The sequence below is a fragment of the Echinops telfairi genome, unplaced genomic scaffold (genome assembly GCF_000313985.2).
Source record: "Echinops telfairi isolate 266 unplaced genomic scaffold, ASM31398v2 ScPeMD7_7458;HRSCAF=8496, whole genome shotgun sequence".
Lineage (NCBI taxonomy): Eukaryota > Metazoa > Chordata > Mammalia > Afrosoricida > Tenrecidae > Echinops > Echinops telfairi.
In genome coordinates this window covers 22,952,053-22,968,236 of record NW_022111358.1, presented here as the reverse complement: position 1 = coordinate 22,968,236, position 16,184 = coordinate 22,952,053, and the positions used below count along the sequence as shown (strand labels likewise).

The following is a 16,184-nucleotide window of genomic DNA, read 5'->3' as shown; positions in this document are numbered from 1 at the left end:
GTGTGGTGTGTGTTTGTGCTGTGTGTGTGTGGTGTGTGTGTGTGTGGTGTGTGTGTGTGTGTGTGTGTGTGTGTGTGTATGTGTCATTCCATTTACAAACTATCCAATAGAAAACGCGTCCGGTTTTCGCTGATCCCGTTCACCTGAAACACAATAAAAGAGGAGGAAAAGAAAGCGTAAATGGGAAAGTAGACTGACACTTACCTTTAGGCTGGTATGAGAACGTGGTTGACTCAATTCCTGAAATTTCCACTGCTCTGATCCAGGGGTCTCGCCTCCTTTCTGAGTGTCAGGTGTAAGCAATCCATCTCCAGCAGGCAATGGGAAAATCCCTAACGAGATAGGACGTTCTTTTCTATTTGGCGAGGGAAGGAAAAAAAAAAAAAAATCAATCATCCATTCTTTTTTTCTGTCCCGCTAAATAAGTAAGCCTAGATAAGTTCTTTAGTAAGCCTAAATAAGTTGCTTTAAAATACAGGCTCCAAACTTATTTGGCCTACCACCTGCTTTTCAGGAAAAAAATTGCTCAGTGCCCTCCTGACAATTAGAAATGTTTGCACGACAGCTCATAATACAGGAAACTGTCTAAGTATCTGCCTGGACAGCCTCCCTCCTTGGGCTCTTTCCAGGGACTCTTAAGAGGCAGCAGTTATTACCCACTTTGGGAAACAATGACCAGAATCATCACTCTTCAATAATACTGTCCGACCATCTGCACAATAAGACTTAGAGGGGAAATAATGGGCAGTTTCCTAAATTTAAATTAGCTACCAAAAAAACAACTAAGAAAAGTAGAAGTCAGTGGTATAGGGCGTCTTCTGAATTACTGCTGAGCTCCTTCCTAGGAATCGGTCTGTGGTCTGGCTGCAGAGCAAAGCAATTGCTAAGCTTTCACTGGGCTCAGGCTAGCCCTGCCTAAGCAAGTCTGCCAACCCACAGACGCCCCCATTTGGAAGTGACATCAACGTCTGCTTGCAGCTTTCCTCAATTCTCATATTATCCTCTGATTGTCTGCCAATACCTCTTCTAGGCTGATCTTTCCTGCCTATAAGAAAAGCCTATGCGTGCGAATTCAGGGACACTGATTAAATAGTTTCAAAAACCCCACATACTTGAAAATTGGTATTCCCCACAGAGAGACGAAAAAAGCTTTTCTTCCCAACAGAACCACTAGAAACGATTTCAGACACAGGACAGGCATATCAGGGATTTCAAAAAGTTTGTGAGGAAAAAAAATCTCTTATCTTTCAATGCCATTTCCCCCCATCAACTTCTTGAAGCTCCCTCATAAAACTGTTAGCTCTTTCTAAATACGGAGTAGAAAGTTTCTTTAAAAAGAGAAAAAAAGTTGTAGCATTTCCACTGCTTTGTGGGAAATCTCAATGCACCCAAGCTACAATTTGAATTATAATGGAATTTCAACAAGAAAACACATCCTCTGTTGATGCACAGAAAGCTCCCAGGCAAAGGCTTTGGGGGAGAAAAAGTACCGAGCCTATCAACATGTCACCCCGGGTCATTAAATCACAACTATGGGAACTAGGAAGAAATGAATTGGTCCTAAAGGCTGGGGGACTCCTGGAACCCACACCTCTACTGGCAAGAACGTATGTCAGAATTGACACAAGGAAGTTACAAAGAACAGTGAGAAAATAATCCATTTTCCTAAATAAACTGTTCATTCCACAGAAATTGATGCCACTTCTGAAAATGCCCTCTCCTAACACAGTGCGTCCGTCTGGTCTTCAATTCTGAACAATCAAAGAGGATTACCAACCCTGGAAGAAGGCACTCTTAAAAGCAAGGTGACAAAATACCAATTTATAAACTATCAAGGGCTCATGAGGGAGGAGGGAGCAGGGAGGGAGGGTTAAAATGAGGACCTAATGTCAGGGGTTTAAGTGGAGAGAAAATGTTTTGAGAATGATGTACAAATGTGCTTTACACAATTGATGTGTGTATGGATTGCAATAACAGTTGTATGAGCCCCTAATAAAATGTTTTATAAACAAACAAACAAACAAATAGATAGATAAATAAATGAATGAATAAATAAAAAAGCTAGGTGAAGCAAAGGGCGAGAAACGGCACTATCAGCAAGAAAATAAAACAGAAAAATGGACTCCCATCAGAGTTCATTATGGATCTATCACTTCTTCACACTTGGAGTACCTTTCCTGTTTATTTTGGAGAAAAACTCAAATGCAAGAAGGTAGCACACTAAGAGGCTAGATTTTAATACCAAACCTAAGATTGTGACCACAAGTTGCCAGAAAGACCAATGAGAAAAAAATTAAGTGCAGTAGTCAGCTATTGTTTACAGCAGTTATTCTCAAATGCTGGCCAGCAGCAAAGTTTTCATGAGGCCACTGTGTTATATCTTCATGGGACAACATAGTACATAATGAACACAGACACATTTCTCTGTAAAGTAGAACCTGTGATTTGAGATTGACTGCCCGTATCTGTGTGTTAAACGACAGCGTTTCTGCATCCTTGATGTTAAATGTCCTTTCACTTATCAAAAACGGTGACAGTCACTGGTAGCTGGGGGGGTGGGGGGGTGGGGAGTTGGCAAGCTGATGTTGCTCCCCACCCAATTTTGGTGGCACACATCTTGAAAATGGAAACCTAAGCATCTAAGAACTGCTTGGCTAGACCGTGTTTTTTATTTTTATTTTTCCCCCTCCCTACCCGCTCCCCCCTCCCTCATGAGCCCTTGATAATTTATAAATTATTATTTTGTCATATCTTGCCCTGTCCGAAGTCTCCCTTCGCCCACTTTTCTGTTGTCCGTCCCCCAGGGAGTAGACCGTGTTTTTTAATATACCTTAGTGATTTAAGCAAATAGTACTTTAATCAGGGAATTTAATCAGATGGAGTTCTAACTCAAAATGCAAAGAGAACCAGCTAGGCAATACAGACATCTAAGAATCCATCACATTGCTAACAGAAATCAAAATATAAGGCCGGTCATCAAAATTAATTTCTTACACCAGTGACAACACACGCATTTTCACCCACATCAATTACCGAGCGCATTACTCTCTATTCCCATCAACAAATCCTACAAGCAGAGAGCACATCTTTATACTGCTGTGAGCAATCACTCAGAACTTTATTCAGACCCCTCCAGTTCGCTGTCAAGCAGGACACTGATAGTCTAAGTCACAATGCTTCAACTATGGAAAATCTACTACATACCCTTCTCCTGTTTTATTGATGAAGTACGCACGGACAGGATGAGGCACTAAATTGTCCTTATTGAAATTAATTAGAATCCTCGTTTACACAAGGCCCTAAAATGTATACATTAGTCCTGAACTAAAGTGGGATAGATGTTTGGCGCTTTATTTGCATTAAATGCTTCAGTAAATGTTTCATATTCAAACAAACCAGATTGTGTTATCAATGAAAAATAATTAAGCTTCAGATGTTTCATTCTATTACTGTTTTGAAACAAAGCTATCACCACTATCAGAGTCCTGTTACATTCTTTTCAAAATTGTCTTACTTCCATTTTCCAGTAGGTTATTTAAATGTTAGTTTAATGTACAGTTGAAAGCAATTGTTTAGAGCAGCGTTTCTCACATTTAATGCAAGTCAATTTTATATACATGGGGTTTTGAAAAAAGGTTTCATTTGTTAGACACCTACCATGTGGCAGGCACCGAGCGAGATGACTTACTTATCTCAGTTAGCCTTTGAGCAGGCCTGGGAAGCAAGGGTATTTTCTCAGCTCATGATGAAGAAAAGTGTTACTTGGAGGCAGATGATGTTGTCAGGTGCCATCAGTTGGCTCCAACTCATGGCAGTCTTACATACAACACGAAGAGATGTCACCTGGTCCCGCACCGACCGCAAGCATCCTTCCTCCAATCCTGATGCCACAATCTTCTTCATATAATCCAGCTTCTCTGAATAGTTGCTCGGCCACAGACTGAATTAGTACGGTGAGAGAACACAACCCTGACATAACCCCTTTCCTGATGTTAAACTGTGTCTTATTCCCTTGTTCGGCTGACACAACTGCCCCTTGATCCATGTAGAGATTCCACATGAACACAATTAAAGTGTTCTGAATTTCCCATTCTTCCCAAGGGTATCCAAAGCTTGTTATGATCCAGACAGTTGAATGCTTCTGCATAGGAAATAAAAACACAAGTAAGCATCTTTCTGGATATTCCTTGTTCCATGTCCTCTTCTGAATCTGGCCTGAATCTCTGACAGCTCCCTATCAATGTATGTTGCAACAGTTGTTGGATGACCACCAGCTAAATTTTACTTACATGTGATTATCATTGATACTGTTCTATAATTTGAGTATTCTGTTTGGTCACCATTCTTTGGAACGGGCACAAATATGGACATTCAGTTGGGGAAGTAACTCTCTTCCAAATTTCTTGGCACAAACAAGTGAGTGCTTCCAGTGCTTCATCAGCTTGTTGAAACATTTCAATTGGTATTCTTATCAATTCGTGGAGCCTGTTCTTAGCTAATACTTTCAGTGCAGCTTGGACTTCTTCAGTACCATTGGTTCTTGTTCATATCACCTCTTGAAATAGTGGACCAGTTCCTTTTGGTACTTTGTGTGTTTTTTCCACCTTCTTTTGAAGCTTCCCGCATTATTCAATATTTTATACAGAGACTGTTGTGGTTGGTAGGTGTCTTGAAGTTGCTTCTCACTCATCGTGGGCCTGTGTTCAACAGAACGAAACACCACCTGTCTGCACCATCCTCACGGTTATTCTGTTTGTTCAGAAGCTAGAGCCTAGTCATTGGCAGAGATAGAATTCAAAACCAGGTTTGTCCAAATCAAAGGCCAACGTGCTTTCCTTAAAACCATGCTACATACTTCCTCAAAATTTACTTTTAACATGGAAGATTTTGGCATTCTTTTATTCAGTCAGAATAACAGTGTCAAGAAATGATTCATTTAATGGTGTTATTTTATCAATAAACTAGCTAGAGCTTTAATAGTTTTGCTAAAAATAATGGTAACAGATAAGTGACTATTAAGTTATTTCCTTGTGTAATTTATTATCTATCTTGCAATTGATGAAATACCAAATCATAATCTCACTTACACACACCCAACAGGGTAAATACTTTCCAATGAGGAAACTCAGGCATTGAGAGATCAGACAATCTGCCAAAGGTTCTACATTTACTTGTGACAGAGCCCTTGCAGTCAGCCTGGCCTCCCACCCACTGAGCCACGCTGCCTTTCTCAGGTGGGACCTACCTAAGACAGCCCCTACTTAAAATCAGTCTACTTTTAAAACTCCACATATTTCTTAATCCAGAGGTTAGTTTCTTAGAAGTATACACATCTAAAACTCTTCTATGTAAAATAAACACAAGACTGGCCTGAATTTGTGTAATTCAGAGAAAATGTGTAAATCACCCAGTAGTACCTTGTTCTACACCACAGAGTAGGCTGAAATTTAACTTCTGGGCCTGAAACCCTTGTTAGACTTAAAATGATGTGTGTATTAAAAAAGACAAACTGAGGGAGGGAACTACTGCTTTAGCTCATGCTGATGTATCTAAATCCACTGTTAGCATTTGGACATTTTCGTTTTAAGTCAACTTTTAATATTATGAAGAGGGCACTATGAGCCCCATTTAAAATCATGCACAAAGCAAAATCTGACCAGTGAGTTCTTTTTAGTTTGATTAGTTAAAGCAAACAAGCAACAGAGTGTTTAAAACCTTAAAGGTCTCAACTGTACAAGATGTCCCCAGCAGGATGTGAGTACCAAAAGTAAAGCCACCAGGATTAATGACCCTAGCTTCAAGGCTAGGAGGGAAGAAAGGGCACCATCGGACAAAACAATAGTGAATAGGCTTTGTAAAGCTTTCCCAACTTTGATGTGTAAAAAATGGGGGAGGGGTGCATTCCTCAACCTAAAGCCTTTCACAGCAAAAGAGACGTTGTTTCAGGAGGGCAGTTAAATTGCCCATTCCCAAAAGCTGCTAGCAACCCAACCACCCCCACCCCCCACCCAAAACAGAAAAAGGATGCCCGCACCTCCATTCATCAAAGGACAATTGGAACAAGACATACCTTAGACCTGCGTCTAACCCACTGCAAGTCCTCGCAGCTGAGCTATCTGCCCCTAAACGCAGCCTTGTGTAACTCAGAGCCGGTGCCCAGCTCCTGCTCGCCCCCCTTTCCTCTGGGACCACACTGACCTCGTACTTGTGCCTATGGACAATAGGAAAAGCCTTTTTCTTTGGTTGGTGGTTTCAAAACACAAAGCCCAATCAGTATTACCTAGGTTCTACTTGGCCCAGCCAGTACTATAAATAAGAACAGGAATCTTAGCTTCATGCCATTTTCCATTGTTTCCATCTGCAACAGAAATGGTTACCAAGCAGATCTCGGTGAAGCTAACAATTTACGAAAAACCCAGCTAAGCACGGGCTTCCAAGACAAACCGGAGTACCTGAGTATCCTTGGCAGAGTCTGCGTCAGAGCTGGCACACCGGCAGAAATAGAGAAGTGCACAAGCAGCAAAACCGAGAGCGAGACTAAGATAGCAGAATTAATGACCACCGCCCCGCCAACAAAGCCAAACACAAACAGCAGCATGCATCCAGGACTCATGGCGCTGCGCTGGCATGGTGGAACACCCGGACCAGGAGGCCTACACCGGGGCCAAAGGGGGATCTTTGTAGTGAGGATCTGTCATTCAGCTGCTGCCACAAAAACAATGCCAGCAGCAGCAGCAGCAGCTTTCCACTCCATCCTGCTGCAGCTCGGAGGCAACGACGTCATCCGCTCTCCCCGCCTTGGAACCAGAGAGCGGCTGCTCGGGGCATTTCTGCAGCGACCAGGAGAGCCAGCCAGCCTATTAACTACGTCCCCGGGCAACGGGCGGGCCAGGCCGAGCCCATTGGCTGCCAAGCCTGGAGATCTGCATAATTTATGCACACTCCTCCATCAAACAGACGGCTAGCTAACCCTTTCAAACACGCCTCTCTGTGGAAACAAAAAGGACTTTACTATTTGTACACAGGAGAGAGGAAACATTCTCAACATTCCCACAAGCCAGAAACATTTAAATCTAATCTCCTCAAGTACTAGAAAAAACATCAAATACCTCAATATGTGGCTAGTCTGGCAAGTCTCATAGTTCACCTTTTTAAGAGGCTGTTTTATTTTTCAGTTATATTTGTGAATATGCCTTACCATTGTTCCAGGGTTAAAAAGAACAGAGAAAACCCAGGCATGAAAGAGCTGTTATTTCACTTTTTCTCAAGACAAAATAGACAACACAGCTTACCTAATTCTACTATGAGCTGTGGCCTCCAGTTGCTCACTCCCTGAGAGCTGATGAAGTTTTGTTCTTTCTAAGTGTTCCATATAATTATGGATCATCTATTTGAAAGAAATAAAAATATATAAAATTAAAACTAATACCTGAAATGGAAACCTGAGTGTTATAATAGCCAAAATGTTTCTATACAATTTTTAAATTTACCATACCACCCATTCTGATGTTAGAATATTAGGAAAAACATTTTCTTAAATATCAAAGCAATATGTAAGTGTTTATATTTAAGGATTCTGGTTATCCGTAAAAGTAACCAATATTTTGTTTTCTATACAAACATAAACAAAACCACATTTTAAAATTCTAAATGACATTAACATACATTTTACAGTAGCATACAAACACTGGGCAGAAGATGATGAGAAAGCACTGTTAAAAATAATCGATGAATGTGCTTCATACAACTGATATACGTATGGATCGTGATGAGTTGTATGAGCCCCCAATAAAATGATTTAAAAAATAATAATAAAATGAAAATAATCGATGACATTTGAGTAATCCATTCACTAAAATGGGAAACAACCAAGAAATTAAGGTAAGACGTGAGAAAAAAAACTTATCTTTTCCATTCTACAAAGGAGAAACTTTCAAGGTAAACTAGTGATGTTTTCCTTTTTATAAGGAATTAACATAGCAAAGGTCACTTTTAATTTAAAATTATTTAATATCTAGATATTTCTTACACCTGTAGATTTTAAATGAACCATTGCTATTTTCTCCGTAATTTGACTGCCAATTCACTTGTATCATTACGTTATATAGTCATAGTGGATGTGAGGTAACTTTAACAGCATCAAGATGGGCTTTAATCTCCATACTAATTAGAACTAATCAGACTGCTGTCCAATTAAGACTAGCCCAAACAAGAAATGTACAAGACAAAACAATGGAATCCTGTGGATATGACATACTAAAGCAAATTAAATTAAAATTTAATTTTACTTGTTTTATTTTAAATTACAGATTTTTAATATCATTGAAACCATAAATATCACATTTGTCTTTGTGAAAGCAATTCAGGAATAATGAACTATTTTTTCTTTTAAGAATCCTAATGGCATAGTCATTAAGCACTTCACTGCTAAACAAACAAAAAGATAAGGAGTTTGAACCCACCAGCCACTCCATGTGGTGGTTGGAGTCCCTGAAGATTCACAGCTCAGAAACCCTAGAGGGCAGAAATTCTCTGTCCTATAAGGTCACTATGAGTTGAAATCAATTTGATAGCAATGGGTTTGGTTTTTGATTTCTTCTTTTACAAGGAATAATTGTTAGGAAAAATATTAAACTGAGACCAATATACCAAGGTGATTGTTGAGACTAAGAGATATCAATTAAAATTCTCAGAAGGTTTTTAAAAAACTTAAGTTGATTCCTTATATAATGCTATAATCACACAGAACTGTGTAGTTCAAATAGAAGAATCTAATTTCTTTAAGCATCCAAATGAAGCAAATAGAAACCTCTTCTAGATTGCTTTTATAGTAATTAACCTAGTTAGTCAATTATAGAAAAAGAACCAGAATTACCCAAAAGTGCACAGATAGAATCAGTTCTCTAAACAGCCCATTCTGTCTGAAATGCTGACATTTAAATAAAAAGAGAAAAGTAGAAAATGCTGAATTCGGAACCTTCTTCAATAAGTAATTCCAAGTAATTGAAGGCATAATATTTTGATGCTCCATTACGGTCCATTTAAGAAATGGGTTCTAACACTTCATAGGCGAGAACAACAACAACAATAAAATGGGAGCCAATTACATGTTGGCCAATGCTGGCAGTTTTATAGATAAATGCCTCTTTACAAAGATTAAAGTAACTTGCCAAGTTGACCAACTAGTTAACGATTAACTAGGTCTTAATTAGGTCATAGGTAGGTAGGTAGTTGGCGTGGAGGCCAGAAGCCAAGTAAGGCTGGTCTGACTCAATTTGCCCTTTCAGTCAATTCCTTAGGCGAGCAATGAGTTCATTGTCCTTTCTTCCTCACACCCACAAGAAAACCCCACATGCTAAGGCATTTCCTGCTAGTTGAAATAATAAAACGATGCATACTATATTCTAAAAATGCACAAGAACATAGAGAAAACACATGGCACAATCATAATGAGACTTTACAGTGCAGCTCTAGTTTTTAATAAATGTTAGTGGAGGGCAGGGTCAGTGCTACCAGATGGAAGTGACTGCAGTAAGGGGGAATCTATCAGTGGGTCTTGTAGTCCCTTCCCTCCCGCTCTCGGAGTTGCTGGGCTTCCCTCATGTGCGCACGGTAATTCACATGCTTTCAGAGGTCAGTTTAAGCAACACTCAGCTGCCACCATCCAGAAGACCCCCAGCACAACAGTACAGGGTTGGGAAAACCCAGGTTTGGGAAAGGCCTCTTCAAATCTCAAGTCTACTGTTGGCTTTGGCTGAAACTGAAAAGGCAGTGGTGAGGATTTGGAGACATGCAGCATGGACCCTTTGAACGAAACCCAAGTCACATTGTTGTACCTGTAAAGCTGCCCTACCTAAAGCTGTCGGCATGCAGTAGACAAAGAGGCACAAGCCAAAATCCTAGTGTTCAGCATCACTCACTCACTGCCATCACATCTATGCTGACTAAGAGACCCTACAGGGCAAGGGAGAACTGTCACTGTGAGTTTCCAAGTCTGTAACTCTTTTACAGTAGAAAGCCCTTTCACCTCAGAGTGGCTGATGGTTTCAAACTGTTGTTCTTGCAGATCATATAACCACTTCCCCACCTGGGCTCCTCTGTATTTAACATACACAAACCAAAAACCCAAACTCAGGGCTACTGAATCAATGCAGGTTATTGACCCCACTGTGAGTTTCTGAGACTGCTGTAACTTCTTACAGGAGTAGAAAGCCCCCTCTTTCACCCTCGGGGTGGCTACTGAGTTCAAACATAGGACCTTGCAGATTACAGCCTAACATTTAACCACTAGGGTCCCTCCACCACTAGGATCCCTCTGAACTGAGGTACGGGATGAGAACAGAGTCAGGACGAAATAGATGCAGTCAGAGAGAGTTTTATTGTAGGAGAGAGAGAGAGAGAAAGAGAGAGAGTCAGTCCTGGGGCGAAATCGCTTAGTCCAGCAAGTAGCCCAGGAGATCGTTGGGCCCTGTTGGGGTCTTGGATTTTTAAAGGAAAGCAGGGAAAGGGGGTGATGCTGGCAGGGGGAAGGATTATGGCAGGATGTCAGCAGTGAAATTTATGGCCTACAGGGTCAGCGGTATGGTTTATGGCCCAGGATGCAGTTTATCAGCTCTGGCAGGTAGGGTGTCCGGTTATCTAGAAGTCAGGCATCCCTGGCGCTGTTTCTCGGTCTCCTTACTCCAGGGGGTGACTCCTGACCTCCAGGGATGTGCAGGGAAGTGGGGGCTCGGCCTGCTTTAGTTGAGCCCAGTCATATTTAACATAGAGAATCTCAAAACATTAAGAGTTCAGGCAGTGGAATCAGACAGATCTGATTCCAATTCAGTTATTACTAGCATGAGATTTGGGGCAAATCATATTTTAATACTTCACTCTAAAAAATGAGGATCATAGGGACTGTTCAGAGAAATAAATGGGAATGCATGTAAACACTACCTGGTATAGAATCCCCTACACCTCCAGAGCAGCGGTTCTCAACCTGTGGGTTGTGATCCCTTTGGGGGGGTGTCAAACAACCTTTTCACAGGGGTCGCCTAATACATCCTGCATATCAGATATTTACATTACAATTCATAACAGTAGCAAAATTACAGTTATGAAGTAGCAACAAAAATAATTTTATGGTTGAGGGTCATCATAACATGAGGAACTGTATTAAAAGGTCATGGCGTGAGAAAGGTTAAGAACCACTGTTCTAGGGGATTCATTTTTGGTGATTAGTATAAAAGTATGTACGTGTATGCTGAGTACTTTGCAGTTACTTTTTAAAATCATTTTACTGGTGGCTCGTACAATTCTTATCACAATCCATACATCCATCCATTGCGTCAAGCACATTTGTACATGTTTCCATCATCATTCTCAAAACATTTGCTTTCTACTTGAGCCCTTAGTATCAGCTCATTTTTTCTCCTCCCTCCCCACCCCCTCTCTCTCACAAACCCTTGATAATTTATAAATTATTATTTTGTCATGTTTTATACTGTTTGATGTCTCCCTTCACTCTTCTGTTGTCCGTCCCCCAGGGAGGAGGTTTATATGTAGATCTAACTGGATTTCTAAGGTAGAATTGGGACCATAATAGTGGGGGAGGAGGGAAGCATTAAAGAACTAGAGGAAAAGTGTATGTTTCATCTTTGCTACACTGCACCCTGACTGGTTCGCCTCCTCCCCATGACCCTTCTGTAAGGGGATGTCCAGTTGCCTACAGATGGGCTTTGGGTCTCCACTCCACACTCCCCCTCATTCACAATGAAATGATTTTTTTCGTTCTTTGATGCCTGATACCTGATCCCATTGACATCGTGATCACACAGGCTGGTGTGCTTCTTCCATGTGGGCTTTAGATGGCCGCTTGTTTACCATCAAGTTTTAAGACCCCAGACACTGTATCTTTTGATAGCCGGGCACCATAAGCTTTCTTCACCACATTTGCTTATGCACCCATTTTTCTTCAGAGATCTTGTCGGGAAGGTATACATCATGGAATGTCACTTTAATAGAACAAAGTGTTCTTGCATTGAGGGAGTACTTGAGTAGAGGCCCAATGTCCATCTGCTACCTTTAATACTAAACCTATAAATATATGCACATAGATAAATTTCCCCATCGTCATATATAAATATACACATGTACATGCCTGTAGTTAGACCTCTATAAATGCCCTTTGCCTCCTAGTTCTTTCCTCTCTTTCCTTTGACTTTCCTCTTGTTCCACTATCACGCTCAGTCTTCATTTGGGTTTCAGTAATTCCTACACCCTCCTCGCCATCGATTTTGGATCACTTGTTGTTCCCTTTTCCCTGGGGTTAACACCCACTTCCTTCCCCCACCCCACTCCCCCTCTTCCATGTCCGCCCCTCCCCCTCAACCACTGGTCCCAGTTGTTTTCTCCTCCAGATTGTTTACCCCGCCGCCTACCGTATCTAGATAGACCACTTTGCAGTTACTTGATATAGCTCCTCCAACTGTTCTCTAAGGGAATAGCTTCTCTTAAGCAAATTTAGTTATGTGTACATTACTTTCGGATTTGATTAGTTATTCACATTAGAAAGAATCATAGTTGGTTTTCCTTAGGTTGCAAACAATGTTTGATAGATGTTCTACTTTAGCATTTTTTCCTCTTTAAGTGAAATGGTTATCATTAAATCCTTCGAACCTCCTTTCCCTGAAGGTTGCAGTTTGCCTTTAAAGTGCACCCCGTTGGAGTCCTCCTGGTGGCACTAATAGGTAATTGTTGGACTGGAAGCTTCAGCAGTTCAAACCTGCCAGCGGCTCCCTGGGAGAAAATGAGACTGTCTGCTCCTATAAGGATTTACAAAGCCTTGGAAACAGGGTCACTATGAGTCAAAAAGGACTGGATGGCAGCGGGTATTGTTTGTTTGGGTTTTGTTGTTTAGTTATTTAGCATATTTAGAATTAATTGAATGGTATTGCTATTACATATGCATAAACACACAAAAATGTGGACTACAATCACATCTCTGCATTATATAAACCTTCCTTGGGGCAAAGTAAAATAAACAGAATACGGTAACCTAAGCATTGGGTTGCTAACCACAAGGTGCGCAGTTCAAGTCCACCATCTGCTCTATTGGAGAAAGATGAGGCTGACTGCGCTAGTAAAAAATTACAGTCTTGAAACCCCTTATCTAGGGAGGGTCTCCATGAGTCGGAATCAACTCAATGACAATGGGTTTGGTTTGGAGGGTATCAGAAAGGAGCTCTAGTGGCACAGCACATTAAGCACTGGGCTGCTAATTGACAGATTTGTGGCTCAACCCTACCAGTCACTCCAAGGGAAAGAGATGTGAAAGTCAGCTTCCATGTAGATGTACGGCCTGAAAACCCTATGTGGCAGCTCTATACTGTGCATCTGCTATGAGTTGGAACTGACTTGATGGCAATGCGCTTTTTACTTTGTTCTCTGCATCCAGGCAGATGATGGAAGCTGTGTGTCATGAAGAAAGGGATCCTGTGAAATCTCTCTGAGTTGTGGATGTGCCCAGCTTTCTGACTTGGCAATTTAGATTTTTATAAATTCATTATTCCTCCTATACTGCCCTTCTCGGAAGGAACAGAAGTGACAATATATATGTATAAGTGTACATATATATATATGCACATATATATGTAAATATAATACATTTTTTTCATTTGAAATTAAGAGTTCCGTTTTCTTTCCCTATGGGGACACATTTTCATTTTTCTTTTTAATAAAAGTCAACTTCACTGTGTAATTTTTCAAGAATGCACATACTTAAACACACCTCACCTTAGCATATTATAGTTTAAGAAAAGCATTATTCAGTCTATAACTCTCCCTTATTTGTTGCATATAAACATATTCCTCCAAGCATATTGATAAATAGCAGTCTTGATGGCACTACAAAGTACCCAACCCTGTGTGGTACATTGTTCAGCCTCTGAGGTGTCACTACAGCCAACAATGGACCTCTAACAATAATTATTTAATAGCCTGATACTCACCAAACGCCATCTTATTAAAAATAGTCTTTCTCACATACTGAGGTGGCTGCTGTCTAAGGTGCTCAGGGGTTCCAAGTCTTTTGTTACCAATCTTACCCCTTTGCCAACGGATAGTAGTTCTGTAACATTTCATGCTTCATGTGTGGCTAGGAGAATAATAGCCAGACCCCAGGTGTCAGAGCTAAGAGTCTGGAATAAATTATAACACATTCCTGCCCTCTAAAAAAAAAAAGAATAGGCAAATGAGACAGAATCTGGGGAAGGGTTTTATCAGGATGAGAGATTACACAATTATCCAAACCACAATAAAATGAAGAGATCACATAAACTATCAGTGAAAACAGGGAACTGAAGTTGGGAACCATCTGTACCATCAGAAGGATGGGACCAGGACAGGAAAGAGAGAATTCATCTTTCCATGGATTAAGTACTGTATGTGTCTATAAATATTCTACTTGCATGGGCAAGTGAACCCCAGACTGATCATGACATACAAAAACAATGTTCATATTAAGGAGATAGAAACATTTATAATATAAGAGAGGCTGATGGACAATCAAAAAAAGTGAAGAAAAATTGAAAACCTGCTTTGAAGGGATTGAGCCCTAATGATATAGTGGTGACACACTGGGCGGTGATCCGCATGGTCTGCAGTTCAAAACCACTAGCAGTTCCTCAGGAGAAAGACTGCGCTTTCCACTCCTGTAAACAGTTACAGTCTCGGAAACCCATAAGCGGTTGAGATGAGTCAACATTGACTCACTGGCAGTGAGTTTGGCTTTTTCAAAGGATTATACGCTGGAACTGGTCATTTAAAATACCGACACACATTTAAAATCATGCAAAAAAAACCTTTAGAGTTGTTCTGATTTAACAGCTTATAATTTATTTGTCTGTGCTCGTTAAGAACTTAAGGCAAATCAGTCATTTCTAATGCAGAGACTCTGGGCTCACTTCATCATTTCCCAATCACACTGATAGCAAAGTGCCATCAATTAAAGCAATGCTGTCTCTTAGCATCATCACTGAAATGTCACCTCAGGCAGTGAAGGAAACAAGCGCTGGAACTGCCTTAAAAACAAGATGATTTGTGACACACTGACTCACCATACTCAAAGTTAATTCCAGATTTAAGAAACATTAAGAGTCTACATTCAGTACTGAGGTAAATGTCTCATGCAATCTTATGTTTTAAGCCTTGATCCTCAAGAAGTAACTATCCGAGTTGATTTTCAGACACAACTGAAGACCCACTTTCCAAGATTCCTTTCTTCCACTGACTCGGTATTTGCATGTGAGAAACCCACCTCTGTGTGTCTTTGATGCAATGCATTATACTCCTTCTTCAGCTCTGCTTCTCTTTCTTCAAGTCTGCTAACTGAAATTAAGATAAGACAGATTCAATCAAAATAAAACAAGACATTTGCTTGAAAGAGTTCATCTTACTTAACTTGAAGTCGTCTATTCACGATCCTTAGCAACATTAGGACACCATATGAAATTCTTCACTAAGGTGTCTGGCTATGAAAAGATATAGCGTCTAGAGTCTTACAGGCTGGTAGTTACACAAACAGCCATCTAGCTGAGAAGCATCAAAGCCCACATGGAAGAAGCACACCAGCCTGTGCGATCATGAAGTGTCGATGTGAGGTATCAGCAGTTCAAAAACAAGCAACCAAATAGATGTGAAGGGGCATGGATGCCGTGGAGACCCAAACCCACCAGGAAGATAACTGGATAGTCCCTCTGAGAAGGGCCACACGGAAGGGATAATAAATCTAAGAAGTGGTATAGTACTGATGAACCATATAACTATCCTTTAGTTCTTTAATATTTTCTCCCCTTACTATTATGGTTTTTGTTTTACCAATTTTACATGCTAGATTTGCATATGTTCATTTGTATATTTAAGATAATTCGGTACATGAAAGCCAAGACAGATAACCCTTTAGAAACAGTAACAGAAGTAATGGTTTCCTGAGGATAAGGGAAGTGGGGGTGGGGAGGAAGGGGGAAATAGGGAGTACAGAGCCTTGATGACTATATAACCCCATTTAATGGGATTGAACAACAAAACTGTATGTGAATGGATATATTGGATTGTGTAAGATATGGCAAAAAAAACCCCAAAACACCCCACAAACTATTGTAGGGGGAAAGGGGGGGGCTCTGGGGTGCCAGGTAGGGGAAGGA

At 40.6% G+C, this 16,184-nt stretch overlaps 1 protein-coding gene across 6 annotated transcripts in view; it reads right to left on the bottom strand.

The window, feature by feature from the left end:
* SPAG9 (sperm associated antigen 9) overlaps nt 1–6,780 on the bottom strand; it is a 71,076-nt gene extending 64,296 nt beyond the window's left edge. For all 6 annotated transcript variants that reach the window (XM_045299936.1, XM_045299938.1, XM_045299939.1 and 3 more), the window contains exons 1-2: nt 6,453–6,780; nt 205–355 (exon numbers count right to left, since the gene is read on the bottom strand). In XM_045299936.1, coding sequence (XP_045155871.1) covers nt 205–355; nt 6,453–6,613 — 312 coding nt within the window. In that variant the 5' untranslated portion in view covers nt 6,614–6,780. The remainder of the gene's footprint in view (nt 1–204; nt 356–6,452) is intronic.
* Nucleotides 6,781–16,184: the final 9,404 nt, after the last annotated feature.